The sequence below is a fragment of the Sebastes umbrosus genome, chromosome 5 (assembly GCF_015220745.1).
Source record: "Sebastes umbrosus isolate fSebUmb1 chromosome 5, fSebUmb1.pri, whole genome shotgun sequence".
NCBI classification, from domain to species: Eukaryota; Metazoa; Chordata; class Actinopteri; order Perciformes; family Sebastidae; genus Sebastes; species Sebastes umbrosus.
Genome location: NC_051273.1, coordinates 6,803,506 through 6,819,033, shown reverse-complemented (window position 1 = coordinate 6,819,033; position 15,528 = coordinate 6,803,506). Strand labels below are relative to the sequence as shown.

The window sequence follows — 15,528 nt, the reverse complement described above, 5'->3', positions numbered from 1 at the left end:
GAAAATAATCGTTAGTTGCAGCCATACGTGAAAAACAATGATCATAATAATGACATTTTTGAACAGCATGACATCATAAAATCCTTCCCTAAAAGCGTCCTGTGAAGCAGACGTACCTCTGACTTCGACGATGCTTCGTCTTCTGAATTTGACTCTTCCGACTCTGGAAGTTTCTTGGGCTCCTTCGGTTCCTGTGTGTCATTTTTGCCTTTGGGCCAGCGACCTTTTTCCTTGGGTGGTTTCTTCTCTGCGTACGGCTGGCCGACTGCAGACGACGAGGAGACACGAGGAGACGTTCCCGTGAAGGTCGGCCCCTTCGGCCCTTCGGAGCTGCCCTTCTTCTGCTTCTTAGCGCTGGGTTTGGGAGACTCGACCGTGGAGGGTCGTTTCCCCGGGACTTTCGTTTCTGAGGGCCCTCCCCCGCCTCCGCCTCCTCCCCCACCACCGCCTCCTCCCGTACCACCACCCCCTCCACTCCCAGCCCCCCCTCCTTTAGGGGACATGCCCTCCATCTTTGTCTCCTTCAGGGTGAGTTTAGGCTCCTTGAAGGCAGCCTTGGGTAGGACCTTAACTGCTTCATCTTTCACTTTGATCTCTGTCGGCTTTTTTGAAGATGAGGATGAGGAAGACGAAGGATCGCGGCCACTCTTGCTGCTTCCGTCTCTGTCGTTGTCTGCTTTCGACGTGGCTTTGCTCTCAGAGTCTTTTCGGGGCCGTTCACGGTGCTCCTTGGTCAGCTTGTGCGGTTTGGGTCCTTTGCTGCTGCCACTACTACCCTCTTTGCTGGGTTCCTGGAGAGAGAGAAAACAAAAGCACTGTCATCCACAATCTACTCTTAAAGCGCTCAGCCAACGGCCTCATGAAAGAAAACAGACTCAGCAGCACAAAGACCTCCTCATGTCTTGCCAGTCTAGTCTGTGCTGTAATCACATCATTTACTGTGAAGGAGATGCCAAATTAAGCACTTTGGTCAGTGTGAACTTTAGACAAAACAACAATTCTCTCAGTGATTAGTCTAAAAACACAGAAAAACACAGCTAATTAAACCTTCCTCTCTCGGCAATAGCAAGACTACAGTTGAGTCTACAGCCATACTAGCAGCTCTGTGAGACTGTACTTGGGTACAGAGGTGCTTTGAGCTAAATGCTCAAATGAGCATGCTAACATGCTCACGGCGACAATGCTAACATGCTAATGTTTAGCAGGTATAGTTAAGTAGTAGTTTATAGTATAGTATAGTAGTAGTAGTCAGACTTCCCAGTTCAAACTGAGCTCAGAATTAATCCTACAGACTAATCCTGAAGTTGGATTTCCAACTCGGAAAGTGAGTCGAACCTGCATCAACAGTAAAAAAAAAAGCTGTAGTGATATACTGTTTATTAGCACTTCTGTCTTATTTATGTCTCATTAAATCACTCGTACACACAGTACTGTCCAACTTCTATCTGTAGACATGTTGCTACGGTGTTTGTATGCCGAAAATGCATAATGCATTGTTATCAACTGGTATTGCTAACAATAGGATTTATTGGACAATTTATCCAAGGAAAAAGATAGTTGACCACTTCACAAGTTAAACACAGACACTATCCTACTGTACTCGGCACTACAGTAAGAAAAAAATATAAGGAAGAACGAATGAAAAACCAGTGCCATTTCATTTCAGTCAAACATGAAGACCATCGCAATGTACTGGTCTGTGAAAGGTTGATACCAAAGCAGTGGCAACTATGGAAAATGCAACAGGATCAGTTTCCTGTTTTCTCACAATATGTCCCGTCTCCTAGCAGATAAGCTGGCTGAGTAATTCTACATGCAGATGCTCAAAAACAACTGGCTATGAAACCAGAAGCCTGACTCATTCATTTAGACATTTGCCCCTATATCCTTCAAAAATGTCAATACAAATGGGCTGGAATGATCAATGAAGTTGTGACACACTGGTAAAATACTTTAAATGAATGACAGTGCTAATGAGATCACTAAGACGATATTTTCTTGTTGGCAATTCAACCAACCTTTGACACATGAGAGGTCTTGGTCTTCTTGGGGTCTGAGAAGGCAGAGAGGGGGATGGTGGGGAGCATCGGGTAGTCTGGACTGGGCCTCGACACGGCTTCAGCCCCCTCTGGAACCACCAAGACCTGAAATTAAAAAGACAACAGTTAGGGAGCTTCAGTGTAGATCTTATACATATACACACAGTGTACAGGGCCTTTATTTACTTTGACTGAAGACAGAATCAGGCTTTTATAGAGTTCTTTTTCCCCAAAGACAATGTTAACATTTGGTGCACGTCTGCGGCTTGAATCTTCAGTACAAAAATAACTGTTTTAGAAAATACCTTTCTTTGAAAAAAAGTCAAAAGATACATAAAAACTCTGAGAAAGAAGTTAACCCCGACTCCCAATGTGCATTTTGGCAAGAAGCATCCAATCAACAAGCTAACGGTGAGCGAAAGCTAAAGATTTTGGTGATGAGATAACTGACTGGGAAGTAAACAAAGAATCCTGCACACTGTCCATCACTTTATTAGCGACGTTTCGGTCCTCAGACCTTCATTAGGCAAAGTTTTTATACACAACCTGCGCACCGGTCAATAAAACTTTATGGTGTGTAATAACTTTTTTGAAATGTCAACCTGGTGATGAGAAAACTGACTGCAGCTTAAATCAATGCGGCTTTAGATTCTAGGTCAATTTTGGATGAACTCAGCACCTGTGACGACAATTTTTGTTCACTGATTCAGTGACAAAGTGTTTTGGATTTTCTGCCGCTCTGACTGGATTCTTCTCACATATCAACGAGGGCTGAGGCTCATGGGTATTATAGTATTTTAAGCTGCCCAGCATGCCAAACGTATTTCTCTAAAACAAAGTTGAAATAATTAAAACTGGTGGCCATAACATAAACCTATATGATTGTTAAATCATGCAGGAGAGTCCCATGTTTCTATGTGACGAAACATCAACAGGATTTCTGCAGGATTAAATTCCAGACTTACACACGAAAGTATGATAGTTACCATATCACATTTCAGTAGATATAACAGTCATTTCTAAGGGTGTAAATCACAAGTTTTATTACGATACGATATCATACTGATTCTTTGGACAACGATATTTGCCGATATCACAAAGTCTGCCACAATACGATTTTGTCTCGATAGAATTCTGGGGCCTGCGATCGATATGAGATAGTAACATACGACTGTTTAACACGATCAGTTAAATTTATATAAACTCACAAAAAGCAACTAAATTATGATCTGACAATTTTATTACTGGTCTTTTCCAGAAATTTAAAATAAAAACAATCTATTCTTTTTAATAAAAAAAATAAAAATAAACCTCCTACGCTATAAAGTGCCACATTTCTCATGTTTAAGAGCAAGAAGAAGAAGAAGAAGAAGAAGAAGAAGAAGAAGAAGAAGAAGAAGAAGAAGAAGAATTTAAAAATAAAGGTATCTTAAAGATGATGTAAGGTATCGATATTTTCACTTTGCATCGATGATAATGGATCACGGACCATTTAATCAATATATCAATAGCTTTACACCCATAGTAATTCTAATGATAGAATTAATTGAATTAACCCAAACTAACACAGATAAGTGACAGAAAATGGATTGGTGGATTAACCAATTAAAAATGATAAATTCATTTAAGTTAATTTCAGTTTTTGCTAAAAATGACATGTGTGTGACAGTGATTGCTGCAGGTCTGATGGCGCTGACTGGAACTCCACAAGAAAGGATTTATCAGCCTCCTACATGCACAATAGAGTGGCGCAACAGTCCCACTTTAGTGTTTAGTTATAAGTGTATAACATCTCCCAACAAACCATAATCCAGGGATTTCGCCAGTGTGTTGCCAGCCTAACTCGACTCCCCGCTGGGCCTAAGCATCGGGGAATTATGTGTTTTTAAGATATTAAAAAAAAATAAAAAATGTGTTATACAAGTAGCGAACTCCTTAAAGGAATAACTGCGTAGGTTGTGTGCTTAACGTGTCTGTGTTTGCGGTCGAGACATAGAGAAAGAAAAACAGAGGGAGCGAGAGAGTGTGTGTGTGTGTGTGTGTGTGTGTGTGTGTGTGTGTGTGTGTGTGTGACGGACTGAAGGCGAATATGAAATCAGTGGTAACGTTATAGCTGTGAGCGTAGCGGTGCAGTGAGTGTACAGTTTAGGCTGTCGGTTAATAAATGCTACAACACCTTTAAGGTGGACCAGCGCTATTCTCATTATGACAAGCGGCTCCTTCGTGTTTTGCTCAGCAGCGCAACCCCCGACCCCAGAACCAGCAGTTCCTCCCACTTCATCACTCATGATAAAATACATCATGTGGTAGTCAGTCAGCCTCACCCCTCCAGCTTTGATCAGCTTTCTCCTGAACTCTTTGGTGGGGTTGTTGAAGGTGAGCTTCTCACAGCGCAGGTGGTTGACTGGCGGGTTGCCCTCCAAGTTGAGGAATAGGTCGTAGTTGAAACACACCTTTTTTGGCTCCTCCTGAAGAAAGATAACAGGATAAAAAGACGGTTTTAGACCTCCTCTAACAGCACGTGTGACACAAACTTATTTGTGTTTGTCTTTCTGCATTACACCAACATATTTCACAACAAAGGATAAAAGCTGAATGAATGAACTATCACCCAGGAAGTCAAAGTCAATAAAACAGACGGACATCGCCAGAGTGATAAGAATCAACAAACATTCCTGAGAGAAGTTGTAGAGAAGTGGACAATAAAGCCGAGGAAAAAGCATTCAGACGTGCTTGAGAGATTTTAGAAACAAAAATGTGTTCTTGTAAATGCAGATTGATTAATGGTTGCTGATATTTACACTCCATGTTCTTGACAGATTTGTTCATTGTGCATAACTTAATGCACATAAGTGAAGGATGTAACATTTCTGGGTGCAGTCCAGAGGTTTAATATATTATAAAGAGCTGCAGCAGACACTAATGTGCACATGCCTCTTAAACATCGTCCTTATCTTATAATGAGAGTAAAGTGGGTCTTTCCTTCTTTCATCATTCATTTTAATGGCTAATGGTGCCAGTATAATAGCGTGTGTTCGTTTTATTTCTCTCACTTAAAGAGAGAAATGTCCCTCTCATGAAAGTTTTACTAACACAACCGGGGTTTCTGATTGGCTGAGTGCATATATAGGAACTCCTACTGGAGAGTGTGTTAGTGTGGCTGTCCAAAGTGAAGCCATTCACAAAAAAAAAATGGTCAAACGATGGTTTTAAACCATCACTGCATTGCACTTACACAATCTACATGCACTTGAAGTAATGTGATTATTCTTGGCTTTGGACAATAACCTGATTTCTGAAACATCATGTAAGAAGGAACAACCGGTTTCTTTCATCAAGTAATGGAATTAACCTGGTTAACACGGCTTGATTTCTGCTGGAAAAACCTGTTTTCCTCATAGTAACCCAGTTTTATCTGTGCATGTAGAGGCCTCCTTCAGTCTGTAAATATTTCAGTGCTGTTCACAAGTACTACTGTAACTGTATATGTCCATAATATAACACCTACAACATGTAAAAATCCATTTGCATAACTCAAGCCTAATTATTTTTATTTCCTAAATCTTATACTTTCTAATTGTTTCCCCACAGCCTAAACTCCTTCTGGAAATACAGCAACTACACAGTTTACTGTCAGTATCCAGTCGATCTCACCTTGTTCTTGAAGTAAACCTCAATAGGCATGAGGAAGCCTGCGTAGCCCGACTCCTCCACTTTATATGGAGGCTCCTTGCATACTGCAGACAGACAAAGACACGTCAATAGCAGTAATTAGATTACTCACATTACTCTTATCAATAGAATGAGTTAATGGGGGACAAATCTATAAACTAAATATATTATAAGAAACAAATACTCCTTAAAGTTTCTCACAAAATGAAAACAAATTGTTACATTATTTGAGAACAACAGTCTTAGCAAACGATATAAATACGACCATGAATTCAATGTGATGAACAACAGATTGATGATTGAAGTCAGTGAAATCTGTCATGATAATTGTGTCCAGCCCAGTCTAAGATTTCTTTTAAAAAGGACACTTAAACACAAAACAGTGACATAATAATAAATCAGTTCCAACATGGCCGACACGTTTAGGCATTTACAAGATGGACAGTGAGTGCACCAATTAATTAAACAGATAGAAATGCAAAGAGACAAATTACACATGGATTATTTCCCTGCACCATTAGATCCACTAGTGCACTGTTTGTGGAGGCAGTGACCTCTGTGAATGATCAAGGAAGAGGAGTGCAAAAACCGGAATCTTAAGCACTTAGACCATGTTTTTATTCAGCAATCTCTTCTATTTATTTCTGTGTTCATCGTTTTAACTGATGTGAAATTTGTTTCTATATTCTGTGTTTTGAATGTCTCATGCTGTATTTATCAGAGGTGTGACTTGACAAAATAAAAAAAGACTTGCAACTCGACTTGGACTTTAACACCAGTGACTTGTGACTTCTTTTGGATTTGAAAATACTTGATACCTTACCCAAAGCCCAAAGATTAAAAAGTATGTTATTTAAAAAGTGTGTACACAAAGACGATCAAATGCAGTTTATTTACTTTTTGAGAGATCCGTTATTGATTTGTTTGGGAAGAAGATTCACTCGTGGGAAGTAACTGAACTGAACAAACTGAACAGAGATCCTTTATTTGTTTGGGAGGAGGATTTACTCTAGGGGGGTGGGGGGGTATCTTTTGTTGTATATTGCTGAATCTCCAAAAAGCAGTGTTTTTTTTTGTTAAAATCTGGATTCTTTATTTGATGAATTTTGGTGAATATTATTGTGATACGGAGCACTGATTCATGTATCCATGTGGGGGATTGACCATAAAAAATCTCAAACATTAAATTGTCAGAGGCTGGCACTCAAAGAACATATACAGTAGGTAATCCGCTACACCAAGGATCAATTAATTTCCCTTCATTTCCTGAATCAACTAACGTTAACGCTATTCATTCCAAGCAAGTCAACACTTAATTTACCAGATTCTCTTTATTTGAATCAATCCGACAGCATCCAATCAAGTTGCAGGAGAAAACTATGAAGAACCAACGTTACGCTACTGAGAACCAGTTGGCTCTAGTTACTATGTTGTTAAAATGGCATAACACTCAAAGTTTAGATCTTGGGACTTGAGTGCAAAGACTTGAGACTTACTTGTGACTTGCAAAACAATGACTTGGTCCCACCTCTGGTATTTATTACTAAATGTCTTATATGCAGCATGTGAAATAATTACCTTTGTGTGTGAACTACGCTATTAAAATAAACATGTTCATATATTGATGTCTGTCTGTCTCACCTCTCTTGGGTTTGGGGAAGCTCTCGTGCAGGCGGAAGACAACCTTCTCTACAAAGTGTTGGATGTCGCCAGTCTCTGGCCCTCGGACAAACACCATCCAGTCGTGGGTGAAGCCCTCTGATGTCACTTTCTTCCTTAGCTGAGCTCTGTGGCCCAACTCCAGCTTCACCTGCACTGTGCACTGAAAAGAGACGGACACAGACAAAAAAGTCAAATACTGCTTATCACTATAGTCGGCGTGCAGACGTGGGAGGATACACACTAGAAGGACAAAAATATTCAGATCAAGAAGGGAGATGAAGAACGGAAACATTTGTTATCTACGCTAGGTACTCGTACTTGTACCGTGAGATTGTTTTCTTCTTCTTCCGTTTAGACTTTAAACTGCATGTGGATTCCTCGCTTTCTCATGATAGAAAGATTTACATGTAAATGTAACGCTTTTCCTTTCTGTCTATGCTCACATATTATGATGTATTCAAAGCATTTATATCGCAAATGAAATGTGTCAGACTAAAAAAAGGACAAAAAGGTTGCACAGAAAATATAGTACCATGAAATACAACAAGAATTTCAGGGATTTTAAGTCAGTTTTAAAGCAAAAATGCCCAAAATGAACTGGCTACAGTGTCCGTTCAGGTTCTAAATGTGAATATTTGCTGGTTTTCTTAGACCTCTATCATAATAAACTGAATATCTTTGGGTTTGGACAGTTTTTCGGACAAAACAAGACATCATCTTGGACTCTGGGAGACTGTGATGGACTTTATTTTCTGCAGCCTACTGCTGTGGTAGAGCTGCACCATACAAAACATATGATGAGCTTATAAAATATGATGCATTGTTAAAGATTAAACTACGCAATATATAAATTAGAGCTGAAACAATTAGTTGATTAATCCATTAGCATGTATAGCCTTTTATAAAAATATAACCATCTCAATCATCACTTATGACCCACTAGAAGTGTGTGGCTGTATCTGGACCTGCTGAGAACCAGCCGCCCCAGTGTTCGTAATGTTTCAGGGCGTCAACCTCTATAAAAAGGTAGAGACCAAGTGCCGGATCATAAGCACGCATCCGAGAGGAAGCTATAGAATTGGCGGACGCAGCGCCAAAAAAACGCAGATATAGCAAGTTGAAGCGTCAAGCGGACAAAGCTTGTCACTAACCGAGAGTGAATCTGGGGTTGGCTTTCACCCGCTGGCGAGCAATTCTACTCATTGTGTTTTTAATAAGCAACCATTTTGATAATTGATTAATCATTTAAGTAATTTTCTTTTAGAAAACAAAGCCAAACTTTTGATGGTTCCAGCTTTTTAAAGGACCAGTGTGTAACATTTAGGAGGATCTATTGGCAGAAATGGAATATGATATTAATAACTGTTTTCTTTAGTGTATAATCACCGGAAAATTAGAGTTGTTTTGTACTCGTTACCTTATAATCGTCATGCGTGTTTTTGCGTCGGCCACCGTAGCCAACACGCTCGGCACACGGGAGAGGATTCCGTTGATTGTAATCTCTTCACCTCACCGCTAGATACCGCCAGATCCTACACACTAGACTTCTTAATGTGAGAATTTGCTTTTCTCTGTTCTATATCATCACAAACTGAATATCTTTGGGTTTTGGACTGTTGGTCGGACAAAACAAGACATCACCATACGTTCACTGTTTTATAGACCAAACGATAAATCGAGAAAATAATCTACCTGCAGATTATTCAATGATGAAAATAACTGTTACAGCCCTATCCAACAGACTTCAAAATTCTACATTATAGTGGAGACACCTTGCAGACTGAGGTTTCTTAAGACATAAACATAAGCAAAGCTGGTAATGAGATTTATTCATTGGTTTTTGATTCCACCTTGAACAAAAAACCTCTGAGTCTCGATTTTGGAGTGTGTGGACTTTATACTCAAGAGAGCGAGGCTGAACACTTGGTCTGGACCAACACAAAGCTGGACCGGTGTCGGGACGCTCCCTGTGGAATGGGAGTGATTAGCTGCCCGAGCCGACGGATCTCAAAAGGCTTGTCCAGAAGAGGGGCACATTGTCGGGCTACCTCTCTCTGCCAAGAACAATGACAGCGACGGGACCAGTAAATGACACTGTGTTGGTGTGATGGTGGGGATTGGCATAGCAAGTGAAGAGGCTCTGGAGATGGGAGTGCAGAAGGGAGCGAGGAGGTGGCTCGGGGGGGACCAGAGGGGACAGAAAGGCACTTTATGTCCAGGGGAGGACTGAAGAATGTGGGGATTTGGCCCCGGCACAGAGCAGCTCGTGAGCTGGGCCTGAGTGGGGGGATTAGACGGGACGGGATTGAGATGAGCTGGTCTGGCACTCCCTGGCTAACTCTCGCTCTCTCTCTCTCACACACACGCACACACACACACACACACACACACACACACACACACACACACACACACACACACACACACACACACACACACACACACACACACACACACACACACACACACACACACACACACACACACACACACACACACACACACACACACACACACACACACACACACACACACACACACACACACACACACACACACACACACACACACACACACACACACACACACACACACACACACACACACACACACACACACACACACACACACACACACACACACACACACACACACACACACACACACACACACACACACACACACACACACACACACACACACACACACACACCTACCCTGCCTGGCTCTCTGCCCAGCCATTCTGTGGCAGTAATGCCCTTAAACTCCAGACTCCACCACACCCACAGTGAGCAGCCGTGGAGTCCCTCCAATCATCAACAAACCCCTCCGCCCCCAGACGACTCGGCAGAATCAAGACTGTGATAAGGACAACATAAAGACCAGGATGGTAATGAGCCATAGAGGAAGACGGTGACTCTCTATTAGAATAAAGGGAACATTAAAACAAACATAAAATTTCTCCCAGTAATCTGAAAATGAAGAGCCCAGGAGGAAATATGAGGCTGAGAAAATTGAGAGTTGATTAATTGATTAGCAGATAGACAGACTAATTAGTCAGGAACTATTTTCAAAATTGATTGTTTTCCTTCCTTTTGTAAGAAAAAAAAAACAAACATTCACTAGTTTCAGCTTCTCAGTTGTGAGTATCTGCTGCTTTTCTTTGATTTATGTGACAGATATCTAGAGTTGCAACAATTAATCGATTAGTTGTCCACTATTAAATTAATCTCCAACTATTTTGAGGATCAAGTAATCTGTTTGATTCATTTTTTAAGAAAAGAAAGTCAAAATTCTCTGATTCCAACTTCTCAACAGGAAAAAGCAGCAAAATATCAGATGTTAAAAGAGAAAGCAAATGTTTGGCATTTTTTATGATTCAAACCATTAATTTAACAATTTATTTTCCACTGATCGACTACTAAAACTAGAACGACACTCCGAGAGTGCAGACCTCCACCGAGGCCGTTTCTATAAGTGAAAAATAATACTTGTATTAGCGCTGCAACTAACAATTATTTTTATTGTCGAGTAAGCTGTTGATTATTTCTTTGATTAATCGATAGTCGTTTCGTCTATAAAATGTCAGAAAATTTCAAAAAATGGTGAAAAACTTCAATCAATCAGTGTTTCCAAAAACCCAAGATGACGTCCTCAAATGTCTTGTTTTGTCCCAAACTCAAAGATATTCAGTTTACTGTCATAAAGGAGTAAAAAAAAAATATTCACATTTAAGAAGCTAGAATTCGAGAATTTAGACTTTTTTTGGACTAAAATTACTCAAACCAATAAATCAATGATAAAAATTGGTGATTAATTTAATAGTTGACAACTAATCATTGCAGCTCTAGCTTGTATCCGCCCTGTGATTCAGATGTGCTCATGTCATCGTCCACCCTTCCACCAAGTTTTCATGAAAATCAGGCCAGTAGTTTTTCTGTAATCCTGTTGACAAACAAACCAACAAACCAAACCAGAAACATAACCTCCTTGGCGAAGTGACTAAGATCTAAAATGTTCTATGTTGACAGACATGGGCATAAACTGAACTGTGTCAAACTGTCTGAAAAACATGCATCTAAAAAACTGAGTTTTGACTATAATTTCTACCAATAATCAGAACATTAAGACCCCAGAAGGCAATATTAGGCTGGAAAATAAAGATATTAAATGAAAACCACATTGATGGAGATAGACATTAATTGAACTTCAGTACACTGACTGAAATATGAAACACCGGGGGGACACATCTAAAAACAATGATTACGTTTTCTCAATCAATCAATTCTACTAATATCAGACGGACTTATTTACTTGTGGCAACACATTTATTAAGCTTTCCTCTATAAAAGGCAACAAAGCCACTAACATTGACATGGTGTGCATGTCTCTCTCTTCCTCCTACACAGTGCTCCAATTGAGGGGAAATACAAATTTTGGCAGACACGCTGGCTCCCATGAAAACAATGAACTCCCAGCTGACACGTAAATAACACCCCTCGTGACCATGTTAATTTCTTACAGCTAATAAACGATTACACTAAAAAAAAAAAGTCTGATAGTTTCCCTCGGAGGGGACACACACAAACATACACAAACGTGACAGCAGCTGTATTTCGATGAAGCTGCTAAATCTTTCATCATCACACCAAACCTGACATCTAAAAGAAACGAAACAGTTACTTGTATTGGAAAACGGTCAATCCCAGAGAGCCACGGGGGAGTCACAAATAGCCTATCTGCTGCACCCAAGGAAAACAAGTGAGAATTGTAAATAGGGTGTGTGAATGAGTGTGTTGGGATTAAGAAAAGCTGCATGACCACTCATCTTGTCATCCGAACTGAAGAGTTCATAAATGCAGATCTCAGTATTTGCACACACGACCCTGTCTCACTGTCCATGCATGAAACACTTAGGCTGTGTCATTATGCTGTAATGTGCAATAAATAAATTAAAATACAACATTTACAGGCTGAACTTGACTCTGGATCTGACAGACTCAACTGCAGGTTAACTTGGCCTATCTAAAACTAATGCAGTATAATAAAATGATTCTGCAATATATCTTAATTTTCATTATAGTTATAATGCTCAGCTGGGGTTGAAAAAATTAAAACACCTTCTAGACTCAATTCAACAGGACTACTAACTACAGTCACTAAAACGGTGGTGTCAAACTCATTCAAGTACATTTTGAAAATGTTCACAATTAATGAACAATCCCATTTACAGTTGTGTCACATAGCCTGTAAGTAAGCATGTGAGATCTATAATATCCAGCATAGAGCCCGCTACTCTTATTAGGACAGCACGACCTGCAGTGCACAAATAGGAATACTTACATTTTACTGAAAAATCAGAATTAATGATTTCTCTGCAAATGTTCACACTTTGCAAAGTCATTGAGTGGACCAGATTGGACCCTTTGGCGGGCCGGTTCTGGCCCTCGGGCCGTATGTTTGACACCCCTGATCTAAAATTACCATAAACCATAAAGTTGAATCAACACCTCTATAAAAACAGATTAACAACAAGTAGACTTTATAACCATGAGGGTAGGTTTCACTGCATTACTTTTAGCTACATGTACCAAATAAGCTGTGCATATATTTGAGTAATAAGAATGAAAAATCTAATGCAAATCTTTCCCACAGTTAACCTTCATCACAGAAGTACAACTACACTGCTGGTACAAATTGTAGCAGAAGACTTCCTCTGGATGAACACTCACAGATCTAGTTAAAACTTCAAAGGGACCCACGCTGAATGGGGACTAGCTCCAAGAAAGTGGCTGAGCCACTTTCCCTGGGTGTGTGTGGCCTAACCATCTGAAATATAGTCCTGAATAACCTCAGGCATTTAACCCATTTTGAAGCTCCCTCACAGCTAGCGGATGTGTAATTTGGTTTACCCACTTTTCTGTTTTTCTGCTAAATAAATGATGTAGCTTTGTAGGATGACATAAATCTTATCAAATTTATACATGCATCAGTATTACTATTTGAAGAGGCAAAGGCAGTACTTATTTTTTTTTAAATTGTATTTAACCTTTATTTAACCAGGTTAGTCCCATTGAGATTAAGAACCTCTTTTCCAAGGGAGACCTGGCCAAGACGGTCAGCAGCAAGAACACAAAGTTGCAGACACAAATAGAGATAAAATACAATTCACAAACACTAAAAGCACTAAAATTTGCATTAAAAGAGAACTATCTAAAGACAAATGGGGGAGGACAAAAAGGAACTTTTCTGGGAGTCGGCTGTACAACAAGGGGGCTAAAAACATGGGCATGCCATAGAGTCTGCTTCTAAAGCCTTCATTTTAGATTTAAAAATATTTAACTTTCTTATAATTATGTTTTATATTCTGGGTGCTTTTTAATGATCAGCTAAATGCAATGGCTGGTCATCATAGCTGGAGATTGTCAGCTTTTCCACCATGCTGCATGCATTTTTACTCCGACATCAAGAATGTGGTGTTGCATTAAACATTAACCAACTGTTGGGCAAATAATACAGAGGTATTACAGTTTTCTGCTAAATAAATCATGTAGCTCTGTAGGATGACATAAATCTTATCAAATTTATACATGCATCAGTATTACTATTTGAAGAGGCAAAGGCAGTACTTATAATTATGTTTTATATTCTGGGTTCTTTGCTGTGTAATGATCAGCTAAATGCATGGGTGGTCATCATGGAACTGGAGATTGTCAGCTTTTCCACCATGCTGCATGCATTTTTACTACACAATCAAGAAATGTGGTGTTGCATTAAACATTAACCAACTGTTGGCAAATAATGCACAAGGTATTACAGTTTTCTGCTAAATAAATGATGTAGCTTTGTAGCATGACATAAATCTTATCAAAGTTATACATGCATCAGTATTACTATTTGAAGAGGCAAAGGCAGTACTTATAATTATGTTTTATTTTCTGGGTGCTTTGTAATGATCAGCTAAATGCATGGGTGGTCATCATGGAGCTGGAAATTGTCAGCTTTTCAACCATGCTGCATGCATTTTTACTCCACAATCAAGAATGTGGTGTGTGCATTAAACATTAACCAACTGTTGGCAAATAATGCAGAGCTTTGTAGGATGACATAAATCTTATCAAATTTATACATGCATCAGTATTACATTGTGAAGAGGCAAAGGCAGTACTTATAATTATGTTTTATATTCTTTGCTTTGTAATGATCAGCTAAATGCATGGGTGGTCATCATAGCTGGATTGCACACACAGAGAGATTGTGAGCTTTTCCACCATGCTGCATGTATTTTTACTCTACAATCAAGAATGTGGTGTTGTATTAAACATTAACCAACTATTGGCAAATAATGCAGAGGAATTACAGTTTTCTGCTAAATAAATGATGTAGCTTTTAGGATGACAAATCTTATCAAATGTATACATGCATCAGTATTACTATATACTATTTGAAGAGGCAAAGGCAGTACTTCTAATTATGTTTTATATTCTGGGTTCTTTGCTTTGTAATGAATCTTGTCAAATGTATACATGCATCAGTATTACATTGTGAAGAGGCAAAGGCAGTACTTATAATTGTGTTTTATATTCTTTGCTTTGTAATGGTCAGCTAAATGCATGGGTGGTCATCATGGAGCTGGAGATTGTCATCTTTTCCACCATGCTGCATGCATTTTTACTACACAATCAAGAAATGTGGTGTGTGCATTAAACATTAACCAACTGTTGGGCAAATAATGCACACGGTATTACATTGTAGGATGACATAAATCTTATCAAATTTATACATGCATCAGTATTACTATTTGAAGAGGCAAAGGCAGTGCTTATAATTATGTTTTATATTCTTTGCTTTGTAATGATCAGCTAAATGCATGGGTGGTCATCATAGCTGGATCACAGCTTTTTCCACCATGCTGCATGCATTTTTACTCCACAATCAAGAAATGTGATGTTGCATTAAACATTAACCAACTGTTGGCAAATAATGCAGAGGTATAACAGTTTCCTGCTAAATCAGTATTACTATTTGAAGAGGCAAAGGCAGTACTTACAATTATGTTTTATATGCTGGGTTCCTTTGCTTTGTAATGATCAGCTAAATGCATGGGTGGTCATCATGGAGCTGGAGATTGTCAGCTTTTCCACCATGCTGCATG

General features: G+C 39.4%; 1 protein-coding gene across 2 annotated transcripts in view; it reads right to left on the bottom strand.

Moving 5' to 3' along the window:
• Positions 1-15,528, bottom strand: part of LOC119488387 (protein ENL-like) — a 30,692-nt gene that overhangs the window by 14,061 nt on the left and 1,103 nt on the right. For both annotated transcript variants that reach the window (XM_037769977.1, XM_037769976.1), the window contains exons 2-6: positions 7,353-7,533; positions 5,694-5,776; positions 4,364-4,507; positions 2,019-2,144; positions 117-791 (exon numbers count right to left, since the gene is read on the bottom strand). In XM_037769977.1, the coding sequence (XP_037625905.1) occupies positions 117-791; positions 2,019-2,144; positions 4,364-4,507; positions 5,694-5,776; positions 7,353-7,533 (1,209 nt within the window). The remainder of the gene's footprint in view (positions 1-116; positions 792-2,018; positions 2,145-4,363; positions 4,508-5,693; positions 5,777-7,352; positions 7,534-15,528) is intronic.